Raw genomic sequence first — 25,571 nt, forward strand, 5'->3', positions numbered from 1 at the left:
AAGCTACTGTAGTTTGATATTTTGTTATTGTTGCAGACAAATGCCATGCTATGAGAAAGACTGATTTTTTTGTTAAGAAAAAGACGTAAGCCTAAAGGAGTGTGTCACTGATGCAAACTGTAATATCCGAAATGTCTTTCTGTGGTATGAAAACAATGAAATATTTTGTTAAATTATACATTTAGGGAATAAGATACAAACCTTGTTATAGCGAAGTTGAAAAAGAATGGGCGCAGAATTCGAGCTGACACCATTGTGACGTAAAGTCTCTAAGGTCTGACTCCATTTTTAAGTAGGCCTCAACTCCATTTTGGGTGATGGTACCCACCATTTTTCCCCAATTTATGCAGAATCATTGTCATGTCTGCCATTTACGCAGATGTTGTCTGACCATATTAATCCAAGAATTGTGAAAGTGTCATTCAGACAATGGCATAGATATAAGACCTGCCGTGACATCAGTCTGGGACAAGTGTCTAGTTATTGCAATGTGAAGGTCAAATAAGAACACAGACATATAGCCAAATAGTGTAGTCTGAGTTCACAACCATTTATCTTATATGTTTATAAGGACGCAACCTTGATGCACATATTCTGTGTCAGATATTCCTAAATTTATGTCAGAAATTCTAATCACAGATAAGGTTTAGTATATAAGGACTGCCCCTAGACCACTTGTCAGGAGAGGTCTTTTGTCCAGATTATCGCACATGATACTGCTGGAGACAGTCTTAACTGCTGCCAGCACACCATGAAGATGTTACATCACCCTTTATGCAGATAATGAGCTGATTCCAGAATAAAGGACATAGGAAACACTTCCTTCATGCCTAGCTGATAACCACTTGCTGTCAACAAGGTTTGCCGTGCATTATTTCTCCCTAAGAAACTCTGGATTGCAAGTTCTACTTTCCATGCTCTCCTAGTGCAGCACATAAATGTATGTTTTAGAGTGTTAGGTTTTAAATTATATTTTAAATATGTTAGAAATGCTCATTTTAATCTTGTTGTTAACAACAAACCTATTTGCTGTTTCTGTGTAGTTGTTTTATATATGCTGAAGAACAGGTTTGTCCTGTTGCAATAAATGCTTTTAGTTAAAATGGTCTATTTTTCTTAGTACATTTGTGTGTGTAATATTGTGATGGGTGAAATAGGTTTGTTTCCAGTACCATGGTGCTCCAGATCCAGGTTTAGAGATTGTTAGAAACCCAAAAGCAATGATTCCACTTCAACATTGTATTAGGTGGGGGGGTTCGCATTCAGCCCTGGTGCATTGAACCAACTTCACGTGCATCACATGTGGGTGGGAAAGCAAACCTTGTAGAATTATGTCAGAGTCATAGTTTATGCAACAATTGAATTTGCTTTAAATACCAAATCTGAAATGCTACTTCGTCTTGTCACTTTACTTTGTCTTATCCCAGCTAAAATCCCAACAATCTTGTGAATCACAGTTATCACACTGAGTTGATAGGTTAGCTCCCCCATATGAAGATTGATAATGCTTTGATATATACTCCTGCCATTGTTCCTCTTATTGTTGATACAGTGGCATGCTGCTTATGATGATATTAAAGAGATGTATGGTAGGGTTGGTAGGTATGTTAGATAAGTATGATGTTATCTATATTCAGTTAAGTATGGTAGATAGGTTATGTATGATAAATTAGGTTATGCTTGATAAATTAGGTGTGGTAGGTTAAGTAAGTAGGTTAGATGTGGTAGGTGTGGGAGTTTGGTGTGGTAGATATACTAACTTCGGGAAGGAAGGTCTGGCAGGTTGGTATGATAAGTTTGGTATGGTGAGTAGTTATGTTGGGTTAGGTAGGGTTGGAATTGTTTGGTAGGTTAGGTTTGATGGGACATAATTACATTTTTGACTGACATTTAAAAGTTTCTACTAGTGAAACAATTTATAAAAGTTAATTGCCAACTTATAGCAGTGTTAATGAGAAGCGAGAAATACTAACATGTACTGTTGTTAATAAAGCACACACTTTTGTTTATAGATGAGTGGCTCATTATATCAGATGCTGTAACCTGCTCATGTTTGTTGCTTAGAATTCACAGCATGAAACATAAAACTGAGCCCTGCAGGGGCAGGATAAGAATGCTTTATCAATACGATTGCATGAAGGTGATTGACAAAAACGTGACTTCTTTGCTGAACAGACTGCAATAGCAGAGTTAAGGTGTACCTTCAAAACAGAATGTTATGCCACTGAGATAGATGAAAGGGTTTCCATTGTAAATGGTGAAATTTAAATACAAAACCCAGCTAAATAAGGAAAAGCAGATGCTTAAGAAAAAGGCCAATTATTTGTGTTGCATCTTTAAGAAAGCCTGTGTGCTCACCTTTATTTGTATGCAAAAAAGCTGTCAACCCAACAACCTGCTATAATTGAGCAAAATAAAACAAATTATCGCTCAAGAGTGGTTAGAGGATGGTGCTGTGCCTTTATTACATCATAGGGTAATAACAAGTAATAAAGCTGTAAATAAGCAATTAAAATGTTAATGTACTCGCAAAGTAAATACATACAAGACGAGCCTCAATTTCAAGCTACGTCATGTTGCTTCTGCAGTTGAACAAAAGGGCTACTTGATCCCATCACCAAAATCTAATGGGAACACCTATGGGACAATTTAATCACCCTCAAAATGCTGTGGCTTTGCTGAACACCACATCCAGGCAACGGTAAACCATGAAAAACAAAGAAAGCCAAAGCCGGGGAGGTCTGACCAATGATGCAATGATGACAATAGCTCTTGTAGCAGCCAATTCCAATCTGTCTGTAGCAAGACCTAAAAAAGGGAATCATAGCGGAAAATATTACATTGATGGTAATCAGGGCCCATTATTTTAATCAGCTGAACAAGATTACTTTGAATTTGTGCCCATTTACCCATGCCTACAAAGCATACAATCATCTGAGCTAGGAAGCAGAAACATTAAAGTTCTACTAAGATCTAAGTAGGGGACTGGCCTGGCAGCCTATGAGAATAAAGGTCATAGCGTTCCATAACTATGAATAAGACTCTAAGGGCCAGATGTACCAAAGGGTTTTTTCCATTCTGTGTCAATGGGAAAATGTGTTCGTACATATGGCCCTAAATCACCAAATAGACCAGTAGAAAGATTTAAAGTGCTTTTCACTACGGCTATCTTAGCTCACCTTTGGTAGCTGAGTCTGAGCAGTCATGGATCTCCCGTCTAAAATAAAATATGTGAGGTGTTCTGTGTCACAGCACAACCAAAGAACCATTATGGAAATAAAGTAATGTGCAAGTCCACACCTGTAACCGGGCATCTATCGCCGCGGCTACCCGCACGCTGACGGAGCCCGTAACAAAATACCCCCGGGGCACTCCGGAGAGTCCCGAAGGGGTGACGTCAGACGCAGAAGGCGTTTCATCAGACACTGAAATAGAAGACAGACGAGAAGAACGCCGTCCCAGAGAGCAGGAAGGAACTCTACAGGCACGGACCGAGGAGAGACACACGCCGAAGCAAGAAAAGATCGGGAAGGAACACGACACGACCGGAAAGACGCCGGAGAAGAAAGGAGGCCTCGGAGCGCCTCCCGCAACTACCGGAGAGAAATCAGGATACTACGAAGGGGCCAGCCACGTCCCAGGAGGGGAGTGGCACCCACAGGTACGTTTGTACCTAACCTGGGGTTTCTGGCCGGCTTGGCTACGGGGAAGGAAACCGAGGGAGGGGAGTACGGGGAGCAAGGAAGGGAGGTCCTACAGGGAAGGGGAAATCTACTGATCCTACCACTAACCTCATTGTGAGGGGAATCCCTCTTAGGAAAAGAGATAAAGACAAAGAGGGAAACTAAACCAGAAGGTTCACGGGAAGGTGACAGTCACTACTGAAGGAAGTTACCCCACCACAACCCTACACCTCCCTCTCCTCCCACCAGCCTATTAACCCTATTAAGACCCTGCCTTACCTCTACACTTACCTGTTGTCCCGTTCTTCTTTTTGTTTTGGGGAAACCTGGGCTGCTGCCACGAGGGAAAGACCGACCACCTTCTATCAGGGAACAGGCTACACAGGAATCTCGACCCAGAATCCTACAAGAGAGAAAAGAACCCAGATGAATACTATAAGAAGCCAACGTGAAACATAAGAATCAAAAAGGACAACCTTAAATACGTCTAAATAAAACACTTATCCACTCAGTCCTGAGCCTAAAGAGTTATTCCAATAGCTCTTCCGCCTGGAGGCAAAGAACCCATTACAACACCATGCACAACTAAAAAGAGAAAAATATATAACTATAAAAAATATGCCTATCTCTTGAAAGACGGTGAATCTCAAGATGAAGGAAAAGTTGAGTTATTACCATCTTACCAGTATCTTAACCAGGGAATACACTTCAATGATAGGTGGAGAACTGGTATGATCTCAGACCTCCAAAGTTGATTATGTTCAGCAGGGATATTTATCTAAGCCTGTGCAAGACACAATGGGATCACATTTTCCTGGTATGACAGGCTGACAATCCCAGTGATTGTTGAGAATATAGAGTAAATTAACAAATACATAGGTTCCCTCAGGGGAAGCTTACGGCTTAGCTTCCTAGGCTGAAGGAATGAGTGTGGTCACACAAGTGCTGGAAATGGGTCAGCTGTTTAATGAATACCCACACAGTCACATATCCACAGTCCTGTGCAAACATGGGGTACACATATTTGTATATGGTACAAATATCCACATTAATGACAGATAAACTGTAGGTGATCTTCGAGAACAGTGCAGTTTAAGTGGATGGTGTGATATTTGGTGAACAAGACGTGTGCAGTGAAAAATATTTTAGAAAACACAAGTGTTGACTTAAGATTGCACAAATTCATGGTCAACAGAACTCTGAATTCAGGGTTCTACTGATGACAATTATTTAATAAAGTCAACAATCAACATGTCAACGGTTCATCCCCAATATTTCAATTTAGGAATTGAGTCTTCATCAGGACATACAAGTAGATGCAAAAAAAAAATGTATGGTCTTACATGGTGATAAATAAAAGTTGTAAAACCTTATGGGAGACTATGAGTCAAATACTGAATACATGGCTCAGATTCATTCCCTCAATGATAGCCTTTTACTTTTCAGATCTGTGCCTATAATCTGACTGATTCAGAATGACTATACCCTTTACTCTCTGTGCAGAAGAAATAAGGCCACCCTGACTCATAGGGCCAGATGTATCAAAGGGTTTTACCCATTCTGTGTCTATGGGAAATAGTGTTCATACATATGGCCCATAGTCTTGCATGAGGGAGTCTGGCATAGATAAATACAATTTGATTTTTTTTAAATAGGAGAGACAGCCTTTAGACCTTAGATTGATCATAGGGAAGGAATAAGTGCTTAAACCCAACTGTTACAATCTCAGCTAGGCGAAGAAAAGGTATTGTATGAGATGCGGAGTCAAAGGCTGCAGATCAGTCTAGCAGAATGAGGGCGGTCATGCCTGCAGAGTCCAACATCTGCCTAAGATGTTCTGAGGCTGTGAGAAATGGGTCTATAGTTAGAAGGATTGCTGGGATCCGCATTGGGCTTCTTCAAAATCAGGAATACCACTGCTGGTTTCCAGGAGTTAGGTAATGTAGCTACCTGAATATGTATTATTATTGTAGCTGCTAGTTTAAGAATGGACGGTGGACAAGGGTAATTGTGTCAACCTGAGGTACATTTATTTAAGAATGGCTAGCTCTGACTCCGAGTTTGGAACAGACCCTTTAAGACATGGCAGACCAATGCCACGTTGGTGGATACTATGCAGTTTGTTAGAGTCCTCAAAAGAGTCATGGATGGCCACCATTTTGTTTTAGACAAATGTAACTATTGTTCATGGGAGTGTACAATCCTCATGGCTTTGAATATAGTAAAGATCTCCTTAGAAGAAGATTTTGCAGACTTGATCTTGGTGCTATAATATTTCATTTATGCTGGCTTAATCCTAGTGTGGTAGGTGATTATACCTGTGTGGTATTGTTTTTCATCAGGTTCCTCCAGCGTAATATGCTACTTTCATTCATTTTTGTGACATTACCTTTTTATGGTTCCTAAAGCCGACATGACGGAAGGGGCACACGTTTTACAGGCAGTATGTTGAACTGTCTTTTTAGGAGCTAAAGGAGTACACAAACTGGCTTCAGGGAATGTGTGATCTCTATGGCATTTAGCTGGTTTGACCAACAGACAAAAACCATGAACTTTAATCACTGAAGCAGTAGTTTACACAGGTACTGACACTCGCCTGGCTTAACACACACCCATTTGTTTAAATGGGAATGTCTACTGCATGGTAAATATTCTGCTGCGTGAGGTATATACTGCTGCCCTCTGAATCTCCCTCATCTTTCCCCTCAGGGGCGTTGCCCTGCGTACCAATAGGCTTTGCAAATGACTATCAGATACTGTTTTGCTGAGCCACCTTGGCCTTATTCTGAGCTTTCCATTGTTGTTTCTTTTCCCTTTTAGTAAGAGAGACCTATATTGCTGCTGTGGAGTTTGAAGCTTTTCCTGCTGTCCCCTCCTTGACAGAGCTTGTTGATTGAGTGTTGGAGTGTTTGCTGCCACCAGATGAGCTCTGGATATCCTGCTAGGTGAAGCAAGTAGCCTGTGGATTTTTGTTCTCACTATCAGTGCCATTCTTATCAAGGTAATTGTCGTTCACGGACCTTTCCCTTCTACAAAGCCTGTCCTGAGATCTGGGGGCCTGGGCCCTGATTTCTGTCAAGATGTCATTTAGAATTTCAATAGTCTTGGGTGAGTTGTATCCTACATAAGCACATTGACATAACACTTGCTGAGTGTAAGAATGAGTCTGAGCCCGTCTTATTAGGTCATTCAACCCTTGAAGCTTCGTGTCAATACTCACAATATGCACTGGCATGATGCTGAGTAAGTACACCTGAGTTTCCTGTTTGTCTGCTTGATAATAAATCGCTGCCGACATTGCATCCATGGTCAATAGGAGGGCATGCCAAGAGGCCCCGGCCTCCCCGGAAACTGACCGGTCCTCCTTGAGTTTAGCTTCCAGAGAAGGATCTACCGGGGCTTTTGCCTCCTCTAAACTACCCAACAAAGTGCCCGTTGCTTGATCCTGCTTGACTAGGGCACTGGAGCACCGTGGATTGGAGGGGGGTATGCCTCCATTTCCTCCAGTGAGCTGCTACTACTGGTAATACTCTGTTTCAGAATAGCTGTTGGATTTTCCGAATACTCCTCTCCTTGCGTAGTGTTGGTGTTGGTGTTGGTGTTGGATGGTTGGGCCGCATTAGTGGATCCCTCACAAGCCACTGGCTCAGTTGAAGAGACGGTGGCGCAAGTATCAGAGAGGTCAATAGCAGGTGGATCATGCGTCATTGTGCAGTTGCTGATACACCGCCCCTGCGGTGATTGCTCTAATAGCCGTAACTGCGGTACTTGTGGAGACTGTAGAGGGGAGTTCAAGCTCCAGTTATTCCAGTTGCTAAGATTTAAAGTAGAGGAGACCTGTTGATTACCAGTATGTACTTCTGCCATAGTTATTATGTTAGGGGTGCTTGGGGTGCTGCTGCGGAAGCTTTCCCTGTCCTGAAGGGTCCTCTCTGTCACTACAGAAGTGGTCGCAGTAGCAGCATCCATATCCAATAGAACCGGCTGTGAGCCATGGTCAGCTGGGATGGACTTATCGGCCGGCTTAGTTAACAAAAAGTCAGTCATTTTGTATCCCTCTTTCTTGTGATGTCCAACTAGTTTATTTGAGGTGTTGACAGGCTTCTTGGTCGTTGTTGGGTTAGTGGAAGGGTTGAACTCAGTAGAGTCAATCGGTTGGACCATTGAGTCCGTTGATCCTGGGGAGCTTTGCCTTAACATCTTTGCTGCTTTTCTCCTCCCCCAAGTTAGTGTCATCCTTGCTCTTCTACTCCTTTTGCCGGTAGTTGATGGTTAGGTGACCAAACTAGAATTAAGTGCCTGTGCCGGTGATGAGGGGAAGAGTTGATGAGGTGGTGAGGTGCTTGGCAGGTTTCCTTTAAGCACAAGCCGCACCAGTCTAACACTGGCCGCTTCCGTGCAAAAGGGTAGCTGTGGCCTAGAGCCCTGAAGTAACTTGCCCCCTCAATAAATATGCAATAAATATCTCTAGCTCGTGAGGTATGGAACTCTGCAGTTGCTCACTATTAGTTGCACAATTGCTTGCACCACCTCCTAGTCTGTGTTGTGCCTGTGCTGTGCTGGTGCGAATTTGGAGTGAGTTGAAACTTGGCTCTTAGTGCTTGACTCACTGCTGGCTGAGTGGTCTGGTGGCTTCATGTGTTTCCTGGGTCCAAACACCATGCTGCAGTCCCACTGGTCAGCTGACCGGGGCGTGGTCAGTGACTGACTGATGGTGAGTGGGGGCTTGGGTGTCTGCACACCACGCTTCCCAACCCCCAACCCCTGCCACTGCCACCTCACCTTCAACTCCCCTCGATGAACTGGGAGCAGGCCTCAGGGCTCAGGCTCCTCCTTGTTTGCCTCCCATTCACATGCAGTAGGAAGGGACCAGGTTAAAAACGGATGCTTCCCAATGCTGGATCGCAGCTCGCGGCACTGTGTGGCCGATTCCGCTCCCCCCCGTTTCACCTCGCCTCGGCGAGTCCCAGCGTGTGCTCCGCTCCTCACTCCTCCGCACAGTCGCACACCACAGCCGCCCACCATCCGCCACTGGTGGCACTAGCATACAAACGTTCTGCAAAATCAGTCTCAATTAGGGAAACAACAAAGGGCAGGATAGCATGGTACATAGGTGTACTGCCTCAGTGCCGGACTGAATGCACGTGAAACTGATGTGTGTGAATTAATGGAAAACGAAGACTGAGAAACCAGATTGGAGGAAACCAAATAATTAAAAACCAATTTAAAGGAAAGACAATAATTTTAAAGAAACACAAAGAAAATAGAAAATTAAAGGAAACATTTTAAAGGAAAGATACTGTGGAGTATTGGAGATCAGGGATGGGTAATGCTTAGGTTAATGAGCATTTTTAGGGATCAGGAATAATTGGCACTCAGGCATGGAAAGGGGTATTTAGGGTACAGAGGTAGGTGGAGTGTATGGGTGTGGAGGGGCGTTTAGGGTTCATAGGTGAGTGGTGTTTAGGTGAATGAGGTGTTTTAGGTTTCAGGGATGGGTGGAGTGTAAGAGTGTTGAGGGGTTATGGGTTCATGGATGGGCAGAGTTTAGGGCAGGTGAGGGTTTTTAAGGTTCAGTTATGGGTAGCAGCTGAGGAATTTAGGGTGGTGAGGGGTTTTAAGGATTTAGGGATGAGTGGAGTTTAGAAGTAGAAAGGTTTTTTTTAGGCTTTTGGGATGAGTAGTTGAGGGTGATGAGGAATTATTATGGTTCATGTATGTCTAGTGTTTAAGGGCTGTGAGGGTTTTTTGTTGTTCAGGGATGTGTGAAGTTTGGGTGTGCTGAGGTGTTTTAAGGATTATGGGATAGGTAGGGTTTAGATGTAGAAAGGGATTTTAGCGTTCAGGAATGGGTGGAGTCGGGGGTAGTGAGTGATTTTATGGTTCAACTATGGTAGATTTTTGAGGTCGAAGGGTATTTTAGACTTTGGGAATGAGCGTAGTTTAGGTGTGGTGAAGGATTGATTGTATTTAGGGATTGTGAGGGGTCAGCGGTAGAGGTTGTTCACAGGTGGGGATGGGTCAGCGAATAAAAACCATCTGAAGTAATTGACAATATGAAAGGTATAAATATTAAATAATGTCCCCTGCAGTAAAGCACTGAAATAAATATCTCTGAAGAAAATGTTCCTGAAAGTAAGACCTGCATTTAGACTTAAAAAATAAGCATCCAAAAGCCAATTTCAACCAAAAAGACATTCTATGAATTGATTTCTATGAAAAGGTACATGCAATTCAGTCTGAAATTTTCCAGTAAACAGTTTAGATGAAATGGATTCTCAGAAATGGTATTCCATTAAATAGTTTTTTTATGAAATCACATATAACCTGTGAAATTGGTGTCCTGACTTTTTATTAGGCTTTCACATCACACCAATATAGAACATTTAGGGAGGTTTGGGCCTATTGTTAGTAACGCAAGGTCCAGATTCTCCTGTGTGACCTGGAGGGGTGCACCATGCATGCCTTCATAGTGGCCATCTGTCTACTGCCCCCGCCTTGGGTGCACCACAGCTGCAGCACACATAGAAAGAGAAATATGCCTCTAAGGATTGTTTTTTGCAGGAAGATCCCCTTCCTGAATAAAAACAATCCTGCCATAACATAGGCACACTTGCACGATTGTGTAAGGGTGTCTGCATTGGCGCTGGGCAGGACATGAAGTGTCCATGCCAGAAGAGAGCAGAAATGCTCTATATATTATAAATATGGAGCATTTCTGCTCTCTCTCTTTCCCTTGCTGTGCCACATTTCATGAAATAATAGTACAAGTGCCCCTAGAGATCTCCTAGAATGGAGAGAACGTTCTAAGAGGGGATATTAGGCTGTAATTGAAATCATAAAGAAGACAACAAACCTATAATTGTGACTCCTATTGAATTGTGCTATGAGATGTAAGTGCCTTCTGTTATAAATAGATAGAGACCGTATTGTGCCTATTGGTTGACTCTTGAACTATGAGTTCCTGCCTCCCACTGCACACTAACTCCTAGAGAAGCCTGTGACTGCTCGCCCTCACTACCCTGAGAGTCAAGTGTGGAAAGGGTTGTACTTAGCCCAGTTTGCAGAGCCGTTGTTAGGACTGATACTAGGACATTGATGGCAAACAACCTCATCCACCATGGTTGTGGCCCAGAAGCCCCTTTCTGGCCTGTGGCCCCCTTAACGGAGTCGGACTGATGTAGGGATGTTGACACAAGATGACACATAAGCACACAAAAGATGCAATTATGTACACAACCAGAGACAGACACTTCACCAGGTAGACTCCCATATCGATGGTAGTCGCTGACATAGTCGCAGGCACTCAAACAAGTAGCCTCAAACAAGCAGAGACCTGCACATGCAAGAGCTACAGGAGAAACTTTACTGCGGTTAATCACTCACACATGCAGACAAACACAGAAACAAAGTATAAAACAACAAAGGAAGAACACCGGAAATAGGACAGTCCTGATGTTATACACACACATATGCTTTCAAATGTATACAAATAATCAGAGACTAGGACAGGCAGACTCTCAAGAGAACTGGGCAAACACATATAGAAGCAGAGATCCACAAAAGCAGATACGTACACAGAGTCACACTCATTGGCGCAATCAGAGAAGATGGACCAAACATTAACACACACAGGCATTCAAGCTGACACATATACAGAGTTAGAGCAGTTAGACTCACACCCCTGTAGACATCTGCACAGGAAGACACACACGCGTGCAGAAAGGCCACGCTGCCAGAGACAGGCCTACAAGCAGGAATTCTCCACCAGGCAAGGTGGAAGCTGGAGGGTCCCAGTGACCTCAGGCACATCCATTCTGCAGACAGGGGGATCTGTTCTGTGGGCCCAATTGCCTTCAGCCCAGCACCTTCCGAACCAGGTAATGGATGGGTCAGACAAACATGCATTGGATCTACCAATGATGATTGCTGCAACTGTTTATCAACTGCCTTGTTATATATTAAGAAGTTGTTGGTAGATCCGTAACAAAGGTTTTATGTGCAGGTTATGGTGAAAAATGATTTGCATGCACAAATGACAACAATATTTTATAGTGATGAATGTACTGCTGTACTAGGTCCACAGAGGTGTCCCTTCTGGGTTTTCAGTATGTGTTGTATCTACAGGGGGGTGATGTGCATAAGAGCTTTCTCGATTATGTCCTCAAATGGGAATTACGGGTAAATGCGAGACTGCTGGACGGTTGCTCGTAAAGGGGGGTCTCAACAATACAGGGGTTGCTCTTTACTGCGAAGCTGCCACATTGCTTAATTTGTAAATAAAAACGTGCCGGTGCCCAAATCCGTCCTTTTAAACACACGGCTGTTGCAATTAAATGTGCGAGCATGGAGTACTGAGGCAGCGTAATCCTGAAGGCACCTCAAGCCTCGTCACTCCATTTACAGCCACTCCCTGCCCCTTCAGCTCACTCTTGCAGCTTTCTGCTTTCTCCCTTTGTGACGTTTTTTCGTTTTTCTCTTCCTCCATATTTCCCATATGTGTCTTTTGCTCGTAGAAAATGCTTGAGGCAGAAGAATAAGCGCCAGCCCTCAAAAATAAGTGCCGGTGCTCAGTAACGGAAACAACAAGCACAAATTAAGCACTGATCTGCCACCTCTTTGAAAGGTAAAGTGTCTCTAGAAAGGTTGGTAAAAGCCGTACTCATTTAGAGCAAAATGTGAAACTGTTTTTTTCTCGAGTTTTACATTCAAAGATTGCTTGCTACCTCAAAAAACTGCAACTGCTATACTTCTAGAACCTTAGATGAAAAACTGACCTTTGAACTTTCCCTCCCTTCTTTATTTTGAGTGGACCTCGGCTTCCCTGCTACATGCCTTGTGCGTAAAGTGACCACGACGCATGCCTGTCTGTCTTAATCGTACATTCTTTAAATCCATATCCCTGTAACATAACAATATTTATTCATCCCAGCAGCCATCTGCCCCTCACATGGCCCCCTCTAAAGATTACCCCCAAGTCATTAATACGCGCAGGAGAAACTGGAATAAATGCACGGAATGGTTTATTTGAGCGCACAAGAGTAACCCCAATAACCAATGGAGCGAGCACTATCTTTGGGCCCCCAGGTAGGGTTTTAGCTGCCATAAAGTGCTTTAACTCCTTGTCAGGGGTAGTAAGCACTATATAAATGCAATTTCAATTCACTGCGGACAGGCGGGAAGACCTACACAAGGAAGATGAAAACAAGAAGAAGGCAGATGAAATAACAGACCCGGGAGAGACAGGCCGTTCCTGCCCCTGGGCTCTGTCTCTACCGCAGGCAGAGAGCCGGAGTGACACACACAGATGGACTCGCATCTCTCACTCTGACACATCTGCATGTTCCCTATAATTGTGTCTGGCCCTGGCAGCTCTGGTTTCCACCCCCAGGCCGGGGGGTGTCACTTTGGCTGACCCCTGCAGACCTGTGGAGGGCTGTCAGTGTTTTTACTGAGTATGCACGTTATCCGGGCAGACGCCCACCTCCCGCACCCTCTTCCCCCATTGGCATCCCCCACCCCATTCTACCACCTTTCCCACCACTGCCAACCCACCCCAGCCCTTTAATCTGCCCTCCTCTTGCAGACACTCCCACCCCTCACTCTCCTCCCCCTCCTGCGGACAAACATCTGCCCCGTAGACCCCACCCACCTCCATTCTTCGCCCTCTGTAGTCCAGTAGCCCCCCTCAGCAGACACCCTACTCCCGGGTGCCCCTCTCCACGCCGGCTAGCGCCCCCGGCTGCCTGCAGAGAGGGCTGCCTCGGCCTGCATCCCTGCCTGGGAGGAGGGCCTTCCTCCTCCAGCTCCCTCCGTGCTGAGGAGGAGGAGGGGTGAGGCTCTCTTTATCAGCAGCACCGAGCAGAACGAACCAGACACTGCAGACAGGAGGCTCGGCGCACAGAGGCCCTGCTCCCCCACCCCGGCTCTAGAACCCCCCGCTCTAGAACCCAGGCCGAGAACCCCAAAGACAGCATGGCGGGGCCTGCGACCCTCTCCCTCCTCCTCTTCTTCGTGTACGGCGTGTGCTGGGGGCTGCCCGCCCCCGGGCAGGTAAGACCACCATCGTCTCATTCTGTAAACAGGGCTGGGATGTTTCAGAAGCGGGTGGGTTGATTCTGTGGTGTTTTTTAAATGTTTTCAGACATATTTTAGTACAAAAATCGTATTGAAGGGGCGCCCGGTATTTATAGGTCACCCCTTCATCAAAAACGATGATAGTCGGAGCCATAGAAATAGTGTCCGTGTTGCACGCTGCAAGCCGGGGGTGGGGGGCACGCCACCCAAGAAACCCCTATAATCCCGACAAATGGAGCGACCAGCCCTTTGTACCGGGGATGGTTTACCTGAGGAGTACGAGGTTGGGATGTCCGTCTTTTTTACAGGAGAATCAGATGACGAAATTGCTCCCATAGAATGCCCACCCCCTCACCCCACCTTCTCTTGCAATGAGCACCGGGGTTCTCTCCTGACTGTGGATACCTCCCCTCTGTGTATGGGGCGGGGGGCCCTTTACCGAACCCCAGCTCACATCCTGCAGGTTAGTGGGGGTGAGTCCCCCACTGCCTCCGCCATGCTCATCAGCCCCCCGTATCTGGGCCACGGTGCGCCTAGCAGCCTGTGCTGTCTCCTGGCCGCTGTCAGTGTGGCGTGGGTGGGGTCGAGGTGAGCGCTGTTCTGAGCATCATTCTATTCTTTCTGGGGATGCGGGGCTCTGCCCCGGTGGGCGCACAGGCCTCTGCCTTGTCTGGGACCCCCGGGATTTGGAGGTCAGACTAGGTAGGTCTGAAGGCCTCTGACAGGTTTTTGGGAGAGGTGGAGGTTGTTTGGAGGGGGTGCCTGTGGCTAGACTGTTCATACATATTCTCCGTGGACTGTCGGGGAGGGGGCACCTCTCAGGGCCCAGTGTCCTCTGGGCAGGGAGAGATGATGCTTCTGCCCCTTACGTCTGTGCTCACCGTGCCCTGGTGCATTGCATCTCTCCACCTTGTGTTCTCCTCGGGCACCGTCGGTCACCCACAGCCCCCACCTGCATAACGGGGTGCGCTGAGGACCAGCTGGGTCAGGTCTGGAGAGTGGCTGCAGTGGGCCTTGGCGGACCTCATGTTGGCCGGAGGGAGGGGGTCGCCTCCGACGACCCTTCCGGAGCCAGTTCTATTCATAAAATTTCGGTTCTCCGGTTTCCTTCACATAATATCCTCTCCCGCCGTCTTTTAGATGTCCATATCCAATCTCCCCCTCCCTCTGATGTTAATCCTCCCTCCCCTTCCTCAGCTCGCAATTAATGAATGAATGAATGTTGGTACTTGTACATAGTGCTCAATTAACTCAATCGCCTCTGGGCGCTCGCCTCGTTCCCTCCCCACTAGCCCCATCGCCGTTTCCTGTGGTCTTCAGCATCCTATGCCCCCCCCCCTTCCATTTCTGCTCCCCACCCTTCTGATTCTCCACTCTTCATCCCATCTTCTATAATCTCAACAGCCTGCCTCCTCCTTTTACCCCCGCCCGGTCGCCCCCGCGAGCCTTCGCGGGTCCTTGATAAATGTGCCATCCGCGCGGCCTCTGCAGTGTACGTGGGAGTCCTGCATTATTTATGGACGTGTTCAAGGCATCGGTGGCGCGTGTATCTGTACCTCCTTCTGGTGAGAAAAGGCGTTCTTCGTCAGAAACAGGGGCGTCGCTGCTGCTGGTGCAGCAGGTGCAGTGACCCCGGACCCGGAGAAGCCCACTGAACCTTGACAATCGCTGTATTTTACTACCACCACAACAACCGAGGGGTGGGGGGCATCGGCTCTTCCCTTACTTGCTCCTATGCTCAAGGCATGCAAGTCACGCTACTGAACAAAAAAAGGGGTGCCCTGGGACCCACAACTGGCTGTGTACCCCTCTCACCCATGCACCCCAGTACTTCACATTCACACAGCCGGTAAGGAAAAGTCTGCACAGGCAGTTCAGAGAAAACTGTGAACATAAAACACATTTGCTTGAAAAGTCAACTAGGACGAGTGCAATAAAGTCCACTCGTGACGTCACGTAAAAGTGCCGGGATGTACCACTTCGTTGGGAAGTGTTAAAACAAAACGACTGGCCTCTTCTAGGACGCTCTGGACCTGACCTTTGTGCAAGGGCTGCTCTGTGCTGGATATGTACTTCTCTGTTCAATCATCCTGTCAGCACTGACGGCGCAGGTGCGTCATGACAACAGGCTCTGTGATCTTGTTAACCACATTAGTAGGTGTCTGTGGTATTGCACTGTTTCAGATCTTGTGATCTGACGTCACGGTTCGATGCACCGAGACTCAAATGTTCCCCACTCCTAGTTTTCCAAAGCTGCTTCTGTTGGGATGGTTTTAATCCGTTTTAATTCTATGATGGTAGCTGTAAAGAAGTGCAGAACGAACGTTTCCACTTAATTCTGTTGCCACCGGACACTTTCCGTGAAGCTGTCGCTTGAGCTCTGACGTCACAAGGCAGTTTACACGAGGATACTCAACACTGGCGTCACAGGACAGTTTCATTCTTGATATTCACTGAGCTCTGATAGCATATTGCAGCTATAGCGAAGAAGTCACAGGGCACTGTTTAATGGCACTTGGAGTGAGCTCTGACGTCATACGGCACACTTAGTAAGTGTTTGATGTGACCTGTGATTTCAGGCCGCAGTTTCAGTGAGAATATCCAGTGAGCTCAGGTCACTGTTCCATCGCAGTTCTGTTTCAGTGAGGGTAGCCAGTGAGCTCTGGTCACTGTGCCATTGCAGTCCTCTCTCAGTGAGGATATCCAGGGAGCTCAGGTCACTGCTATTTCGTGTCACAGTGCTCCCAGTGAGCTCAGGTCACTATTCCATCGCAGTTCCCTTACAGTGAGGATAGCCAGTAAGGTCTGGTCACTGTGCCATTTCGTGTCACGGTGCTCCCAGTGAGGGTATCCAGTGAGCTCAGGTCACTGCCATTTAGTCACAGTGTTCTTTCAGTGAGGGCATCCAGTGAGCTTTGGCCACTGTACCTTTTTGTGTCACAATGCTGTCAGTGATGCTGTCCAGTGAGCTCATTTCACAGTTCCATCACAGTGCTCTTTCATGGGGCATCCTGTGAGCTCTGGTCACTGTACCATTTTGTGTCACAGTGCTCTCGGTGAGAATATCCAGTGAGCTCTCTGGTTACCGTTCTTCACAGTCCTCTCGCAGTGACGGTATCCAGTGAGCTCTGGTCACTGTTCTTCGCAGTGAGGGTATCCAGTGAGCTCTGGTCACTGTTCTTCGCAGTCCTCTCGCAGTGACGGTATCCAGGGAGCCCCGGTCACTGTTCCTTCGCAGTGACGGTATCCAGTGAGCCCCGGTCACTGTTCCTTCGCAGTGACGGTATCCAGTGAGCCCCGGTCACTGTTCCTTCGCAGTGACGGTATCCAGTGAGCCCCGGTCACTGTTCCTTCGCAGTGACGGTATCCAGTGAGCTCTGGTCACTGTTCTTCGCACTCCTCTCGCAGTGACGGTATCCAGTGAGCCCCGGTCACTGTTCCTTCGCAGTAACGGTATCCAGTGAGCCCCGGTCACTGTTCCTTCGCAGTGACGGTATCCAGTGAGCCCCGGTCACTGTTCCTTCGCAGTGACGGTATCCAGTGAGCCCTGGTCACTGTTCTTCGCAGTGACGGTATCCAGTGAGCTCTGGTCACTGTTCTTCGCACTCCTCTCGCAGTGACGGTATCCAGTGAGCTCTGGTCACTGTTCTTCGCAGTGAGGGTATCCAGTGAGCTCTGGTCACTGTTCTTCGCAGTCCTCTCGCAGTGACGGTATCCAGGGAGCCCCGGTCACTGTTCCTTCGCAGTGACGGTATCCAGTGAGCCCCGGTCACTGTTCCTTCGCAGTGACGGTATCCAGTGAGCCCCGGTCACTGTTCCTTCGCAGTGACGGTATCCAGTGAGCCCCGGTCACTGTTCCTTCGCAGTGACGGTATCCAGTGAGCTCTGGTCACTGTTCTTCGCACTCCTCTCGCAGTGACGGTATCCAGTGAGCCCCGGTCACTGTTCCTTCGCAGTAACGGTATCCAGTGAGCCCCGGTCACTGTTCCTTCGCAGTGACGGTATCCAGTGAGCCCCGGTCACTGTTCCTTCGCAGTGACGGTATCCAGTGAGCCCTGGTCACTGTTCTTCGCAGTGACGGTATCCAGTGAGCTCTGGTCACTGTTCTTCGCACTCCTCTCGCAGTGACGGTATCCAGTGAGCTCTGGTCACTGTTCTTCGCACTCCTCTCGCAGTGACGGTATCCAGTGAGCCCCGGTCACTGTTCCTTCGCAGTAACGGTATCCAGTGAGCCCCGGTCACTGTTCCTTCGCAGTGACGGTATCCAGTGAGCCCCGGTCACTGTTCCTTCGCAGTGACGGTATCCAGTGAGCCCCGGTCACTGTTCTTCGCAGTGACGGTATCCAGTGAGCCCTGGTCACTGTTCTTCGCAGTGACGGTATCCAGTGAGCTCTGGTCACTGTTCTTCGCACTCCTCTCGCAGTGACGGTATCCAGTGAGCTCTGGTCACTGTTCTTCGCACTCCTCTCGCAGTGACGGTATCCAGTGAGCCCCGGTCACTGTTCCTTCGCAGTAACGGTATCCAGTGAGCCCCGGTCACTGTTCCTTCGCAGTGACGGTATCCAGTGAGCCCCGGTCACTGTTCCTTCGCAGTGACGGTATCCAGTGAGCCCCGGTCACTGTTCTTCGCAGTGACGGTATCCAGTGAGCCCTGGTCACTGTTCTTCGCAGTGACGGTATCCAGTGAGCTCTGGTCACTGTTCTTCGCACTCCTCTCGCAGTGACGGTATCCAGTGAGCGCTAACGTCCTATTGCTCTTTCAAGTCCCAGTTTACAAAGGTTGTTTTGTGAGAAGGTGTGTCTTTTCCTATTTTGGTTGAAAATATCTTCTACATTTTCAGTCATAATTAACAAAACCTTTTTGTGAATCAGTTTTTTATTTTTATTTTGAGGAGCGTGTCTTGCCCCAACCATCGAAGACTAAGTGAGAGTTATCTCTGGATCAAGAGACGACAACTACTGGGAGGAAAGAAGTGTTTGAGGCCCATAACGAGAATATCAGTTCCACGAGATCATTCTGATGCTAAAACCGAGAAAACCCACTAATCTGATTCAGTGAAAAATACAAACGTCACTGCGTGCACTTGCTTATGACAAATGTCCTTTCCAGTGACATACTGTTTAAAAAGGAAGCCATTGTGGGCCACGGACTGGCAAACGAAGTGTTACTGGTCACACTCCTGTGTACTATGGTGTGCTCCCAGAATATCGTGCTCAAAATGTGAGTGTACACAAATTGTGCACCCTAAGCACTGAATACCAAAATATTGCGAAGGTAGAGGGGCGTGTGTGTATGTGCAGACACACCATGTATATGTTGAATACTATTGATTATACATATAGGTATGGAGATTTAATAATACAAATTGTATATTTTCACGACAACATTTAGGGTATTCGATAATATGCTAACAAAGAGGGAGAAGGAGTTTTTTTAGGGCTGAGCCTGTCCTCCTTAGAGCCTACACAACTTTACAAAAAGGCCCAGCCCAAAGGAACTCCCACAGGGTGGAAAAAGGGGATTTTTGTGTGTGAAAAACCCTCACCCACCAGGGTTACCCCTTCGTAGCATGCTTCATCATTGGCTGCAGAGCGAGGTGTGCTGTGACTGATGGACTACGTGGGAGCACTGCTGTAGTTTCATCAATGTCAATACTTAGAGGGGTAGGAATGGGGGAGTCTTAGGTGAGTTAAAAATACCGACCTCTGGATGATATTACTAATTTAATGTCTCACAAGGGTGGTATGGTTAAAAGAGGGGTGTTGGAGGTGGGGTATAATATGTACTTTACCTCCTAAACCGTCTACATGTTTCGGAGTCTACCCCTAGGCTCCTCTTCAGGACCAAGGTGGACTCCCTGGTGCCACTCCTTGATTAACTACCACTAGTGAAAGCACTAACATTAAATGCTCCGTGGTATGATGTGGTACATACAACTAAAATAAAGTAACACCCATTGGTAACAATGTCCTTCTGGAAAACCTGTGGAAAACAAAAGAATACAGTTTGCTACTTGTATTACTTATGGGTGTGGAGCTATTACAACCACCACCCTGTTTGTGGAAAAAGGCACATGCGAATCACATAAAATAGACAAATACAAGACATACTATACTTAGAAAAACATATCAACAAGTGAGGCACCTCTAAATATAGATATATTTTAGTCTATTGGTATTTTGCCAACAATGTTCTCACAGGCAGCTGTTCAGGAAGTCATCCCTCAACTCCACTGATTTTTACCAACGTCACTTCCCTTCGGAACCTTTTCTCCCTATCGAAGATGCTTTGAAAAGCAGTGACTTTGCAGATGAGAACCTTTGTGAACAGTCGTCAGGTCCTTGAATCTTTTACAGCCTGTTTCAGAGGGGTTTCCATGACTTCTTACTGGTGGCGGCTTACATTCACAGTATTGGTGCTCCCAGGCAGTGGACCTCTCCGCTGCTTTCAATATTTTTGCCAACTACTGGCTATGGGCCAGTCTTGCAGTTAATTGCCATGCATCATTGTTCTCTGGCAGTGAAGACCCTGGGAACAGTCTTCTTAAAGCTGGTTGATGTTTTCTGTCAATATCCACAAGGCTCAACTTTGTTCCCATCCCTTTTAGGTTGAGCGCACAAGCACTCTGGCCAGTTGTAATCGATCTGTGATCTTTTAACCACGCCCACCGCACACCCATCACTATCCCTCGTTCCTGGGCTTGCCTTTCAAAAATCCTTTATCATTGGTAAATGCTTTAGGTTTGTACCTCCTTGGTGCAGTTTTGTTACTGCCTTGGCCATCAACCCTGTTACATGGATAATTGCACTTTTGCTGATAGATTTGACTGCAAGCGAACTTATTTTTCCTTTTGTGTCTCTCCTTAACGCTCATAGTGGCTGTGGCACTTTGAATTGGCTTGCTTATGTCAACTGTTTTATTTTTCATTTTCAATTTATTTGGCAATAAGAGCCCAGTTAGGAATTTACAACACTAATAGCTCTAATCCGAGCAAACGTGAGACCCATTGTATTGCAAATGCTTGTATGATTTGTATAGTTGCCCATTCTCAGCCTTGGTTGCACCGTGGGTGGATAACACGTTTTCAGTAGGACGCATCATGGCTGAGAGTCAACAGCTGGATATCTTTGAACACATCGGGCTGCCATTACTTTGTGATGGAACGACCATCTGAAACTAGGCTAGATCCGCTCTATGGACCGCTGACTTTTGATCTAGCTTAGTCCTAGTCGCGTGTTGTCTCCATGGCTTCTTATTGATAAAAGTCTCTTGCTTATCCCAGAGGTCAATGTGGTTTCCAAAGCCTCTTTGTGTAATGCACAGCGAGGTGCGTGATTATTCAGAATGCCGCTGATTCGATGTCACATGATGAGACACTGAAGGTAGGCCTCCACAAGTGAGTCTTGGATTCTGAGATGTAAACTTTTTAGAGGGAGGTTCTTGCACTCACAAGAACCAACATTTGGAAATCTCCTGCTTTCCCCGTTGTCTCATGGTAGACCTCAGGAAGTGTAAGGAAGGTCTCAAGACTTGGTTCTTGTGATTATACTGTCACCAAACTCAACCCTCATGGACTTCACTCGCTCATTTTACATCTCTTCTGCAAATAGTTCCAAAGAAGCTGAAAGATACAATGAACCCTGTACAAATCCATATATATTCAACAGGGTTCTTCTCCACTTCCCCTTCTCTGAAAGAGCCTTCACTTGTGTCTACCACATTTTTTTTTTTTTAGGCTCTCTCTAGCTACGTTCGCACTATCTACATATGCTGAACATGTCCTCTGGTGCTTGCTTCATGTTCAAAACTCCATGTAGTCTGACGTTTGATGACAATATCTGGGAACACGTTTCACTGGGATGGGCACATCTTCACTGGTTGTATTAACATTGAGTGCCATTCAGAGGGTTGTCTATATTGTTTATAGTTTCACCCTTCCTTAATTGCAAGAAGTCTCTATCGTAGGTGCTTTTGTACACCATGAGGTCCTTCCACCAAGAAGCTTTTGCTGTCCTGTATTTACTAGGTTTACTGCACATCTTTGGAACATTTTTTTGTTTGTAGTGCTATGTATTGAGTGCTCTTTCACCCCTAATGAGTAAGTATTCACTCCATGTCTTGCTCATGGTTGGAATAGTGTCAATTGAGGTGTGGCTTGCGAGCTGCATTTTTTTTTTCAAGTGGTCTCTTCTTGAAAGGAGTGCTTCTAAAAGTCCATGGCAAATGTCTCAACCCTTTATTAAGTGAGTGAAACGTGTGGGATAAGAGTGCAGTTTGCAATCCCATGTGAAGTTGTTGTTGAAATAGTTTTTATGGTCTGGCTTGACAGTATGGCTTTTGCCAGACAAATATGTGAGCATCACTAGAGGGGGGCTTTGGCTCTGTCCATGTGTTGGGCGGTGAGGAGTACATGCTTTGTTTGGGCAGAAGGTGTGTGCCTCCACAAAATTGTGTTAGCCCTCCACACAGCTGTGATCATTTTCTTTATTTATCCAGAAGCCGGAACTTTCAGGAGCACACACATGACACTGTAATGCTAATAAAATGTCTTAGATTACTAGATAACTAATGGTGTTTTTCCCTGGCAGCAGCACAGATGAAAGGAGGGCAGTCAATAACCTACATGGATTTGAGGTTTTGGTTTGACAATGCAAATGTCACCTGACCGTTTAACCTACACCAATATGATTCTAAGGGTCTTTGCTTTCACACAGATACGTTCAAGTGCCATACATCATTCTTTTAAGTACAGATTTTTTTGCCAATGCTTGGTGTAACTTGAGGCAATTTCAGTTTTTTCCTAAAGCACACCCTCAACTTTACTGCTTTTTGTGAATTCTAGGTGATTGCTTATTACCTACATCTTATTTTAAGTGTATACCAGATCTTGCATGTCAGGCCAGAAAAAAAGTGTCCTCCCAATCGCCTTTTTAAGATGGGTTTTGATCAAGAACACAGCTACTTTTGAATTTGAAGATCCCCTTTTGACAGACAGTCCTAGTTTAGACTGTAGAAAAAGCTCCTGGACTGTAGATCTCCCAAAGGGTGATACAGATAACTTTCAACAAGATTCTTCTTGCAACAGGTAACCAGTGCAGGGCGTCGATTGCAGGAGTGACCGGGACCATCAACTCTGTTTTAGAATTTGCCAGACTGCGGTGTTCTGGATTTGCTGTAGTTAGCTGATTAGGTGTCTCCAGAGCCTAATGTAAAGCCCATTGGCAAAGTTGACGCATGACAGCACTAGAGCTCTTGAAGCCTGGGTCCTGGGAGGGATTCCCAGGTGAGGGAAGACCAGTACACACCATCATACATCAAAGGGGCCATACCTGACAATTACCTGGGATTTGAGCAGGTTGTTGACAACGTGACCATTCCCTAAGCGGTAACGAGAACCCTTCATCCCGCCTCATCCCTGGATCTCAGGACCCAGGGAAGCATGTTTCTACAAAAACTATTCTCGTATTGCAGCAGAGTTAGCAAGGGGACACAGTTTTAGCCACTTAACATTAGTGCCACAGACGAGTTTTTCGTGAAGAGCACTGTGTTAGACTGCAAGTTGCGAGAGCTACCTCATGAGTTAAACTGCTAATAGATTAGCACTGAGCTACCATCTGACGTGTGGGGTAGGTAAAGCGGTGTACTGTGAAATAAGAGGCTAGCTTGTGGTGTTGGGGATGGAAACAGTGTTAACATGTGGGCTGTAAGGGCACACTGTTCTTCATGAGCTGGGATGATTGTTTAGCTAATGGGCTTTTTGCAGTGAGTTGTGATTTCATAGATGATTCACAATGAGGTTTAGTATTTCTGGCCCCTAATTTCGCAGACTGATGCTGGCATTTTACGTGGTGGTCTTGTGTGACCTGGTGAGTCTGTGAGGATGATACTCCGCAAAGACACATTCCATTGAGCACAATCGCATATCTTCTAACCAGGATCTAAGCCTGGACCAGACTAAGGCTGGTGGTGGTCATGGTCTTGACCAGGAGCAGCACTGGACCTGAGGTGGGACAGACTGTGACCCACAGTGCGGCCAGCTGGGGTACATGCTGTGGACTTAGGCCTGTACTGCAGAGATGCATTGATTGGATATGACCCATGCCATTGGAGTACATGGCCTGGACCCAGCCTAATCTCACTATTGGACATGGCCTGGACCTAGCGTAGCCCTGACATAGGGAATGTCCTGGACAAAGCTGTGTGCAGCTGACGTACATATCCTGGCCTTATGCTGCTTGATTGCATGGCCTGGACATGATCAACTGCTGCTGGGACACATGGTTCAACCCCGGGCCTCCCATTATGTGGGATATGCCAATGACCCTCATGGATGTCTGCATTTTCTCTTCTTGTAAAGATCCGTCCTGCTTCAGCCAAGGCTCATTACTCACATCCACTGTGCTATTACACATTACAGTTCTGCAATATTGATATACTTAGTGCCTACTCTTTACCTAGGAGTGAGGTAGTAATAAACCATGGCCAGTCATAGTAATCATGCTGTTGCAATTAGTTGAGTCATTGGTTTCTGTGTGCTGTGTACCATGCTGCTTTTTGAATCCTTCCCATACTACACTCCTTCTCTTGAAACCTTTCAAAACCTCCCAGCATGGCTTGGACCGCCCTGAGAATTGATTATGCCTTTCACTGCTCTGACTAGAGTTCCTCCCTATTCCGTCTGCTTTTCTTCCTATATAATCTTTTTTGTTTGTTTTTTTTTCTCAAACAAAATGGTGGCAGCCTCTCAGCCATCTTCCAGGATCCTGCTCCAAAATGTGCCTTCATCATATCATCTATGATGGGGTGTTAGGAGTGGTTTGTCCACACTAATAACCATGTTTGTTTTCTATATTCAGAAGACTAGCCCGTTGGCTCCAATCCCAAGCGTCAAAACCCATGGCCACTGACCTGTTGTATCTCTGGAGATACAACAGTGTGTATCTCTGGAGGTCTCTTATTCCTGGTTGCCTTAGATCTGCTATTAGAATGCTGCAATCAATCTCAGCCACACCCCCTGGAATACCTATGGCACATGGCCTTACATTGACCGAGCTGGTCCTGGAAGCCCATGTAGCCCTCAGAAGGCGTGGATCGTGTGGTTAGAGCAGCATCTTTTTAGTTCCCTTGGAAGGACATCTCACCAGCTGGAATAGTATCTACAGGTGGCAATCACTGATGCTCCGTCAGGGAGGATAAGCATATCTTCAGGCAGGGGGGGTTGACAATGATGTACTCAATTAAGATAAATTGAATATGTTGTGCTCTTAGGTTTTTTTTTCTTCTTTTTTTTCTTGTTTTTTTCTTTCCTATCTGTAATATCTGCTAAACTTAAGTAGTACAGACTAGTGGTCTGGTCTACCCATCATGCAAGATGGGGCTCAACACTCCATAGACTTTGAATTATTTATTTATTTTTCATAGCGCTCCCTAAGCTGACCACCTCACTCGCCATTATGGTCACCAACTCCCATCCTGACCTTTTTGCCTACCAATCATTGATTTCAAGTGTGCAAACCAATGGAAGCAAAAACAAGCCTACAACAACCAGAATGCATTGGGCTATCGCACATAAATCCAGGACTGAAAGCAAAATCCACAATGACCAGGAAGGAGGTGCTCTTCCACGTGACTCACACTAGAGCAAAGTAGCTTAAAAGTGCTTGCACGATGACCGAGGGAAATGGGTTAAAACAACATCCTTGGAAGAAAAATGTCCAGAAGTCTTTGAGTGACTATCACAAATGCTTGGTAAAAGAGGAAGGTCTTCAAAGCTTTTATGTTTTTCCTAAAATTACCGATTCCTGGTGGAT

The 25,571-nt window shown here is 46.1% G+C and overlaps 1 protein-coding gene across 2 annotated transcripts in view; it reads left to right on the forward strand.

Moving 5' to 3' along the window:
* The first annotated feature begins 13,339 nt into the window (after nt 1-13,339).
* Nucleotides 13,340-25,571, forward strand: part of APLP1 (amyloid beta precursor like protein 1) — a 212,823-nt gene continuing 200,591 nt past the window's right edge. For both annotated transcript variants that reach the window (XM_069201122.1, XM_069201124.1), the window contains exon 1: nt 13,340-13,736. In XM_069201122.1, the coding sequence (XP_069057223.1) occupies nt 13,659-13,736 (78 nt within the window). In that variant the 5' untranslated portion in view covers nt 13,340-13,658. The remainder of the gene's footprint in view (nt 13,737-25,571) is intronic.

Source organism: Pleurodeles waltl, chromosome 7 (assembly GCF_031143425.1).
Source record: "Pleurodeles waltl isolate 20211129_DDA chromosome 7, aPleWal1.hap1.20221129, whole genome shotgun sequence".
Classification (NCBI taxonomy): domain Eukaryota; kingdom Metazoa; phylum Chordata; class Amphibia; order Caudata; family Salamandridae; genus Pleurodeles; species Pleurodeles waltl.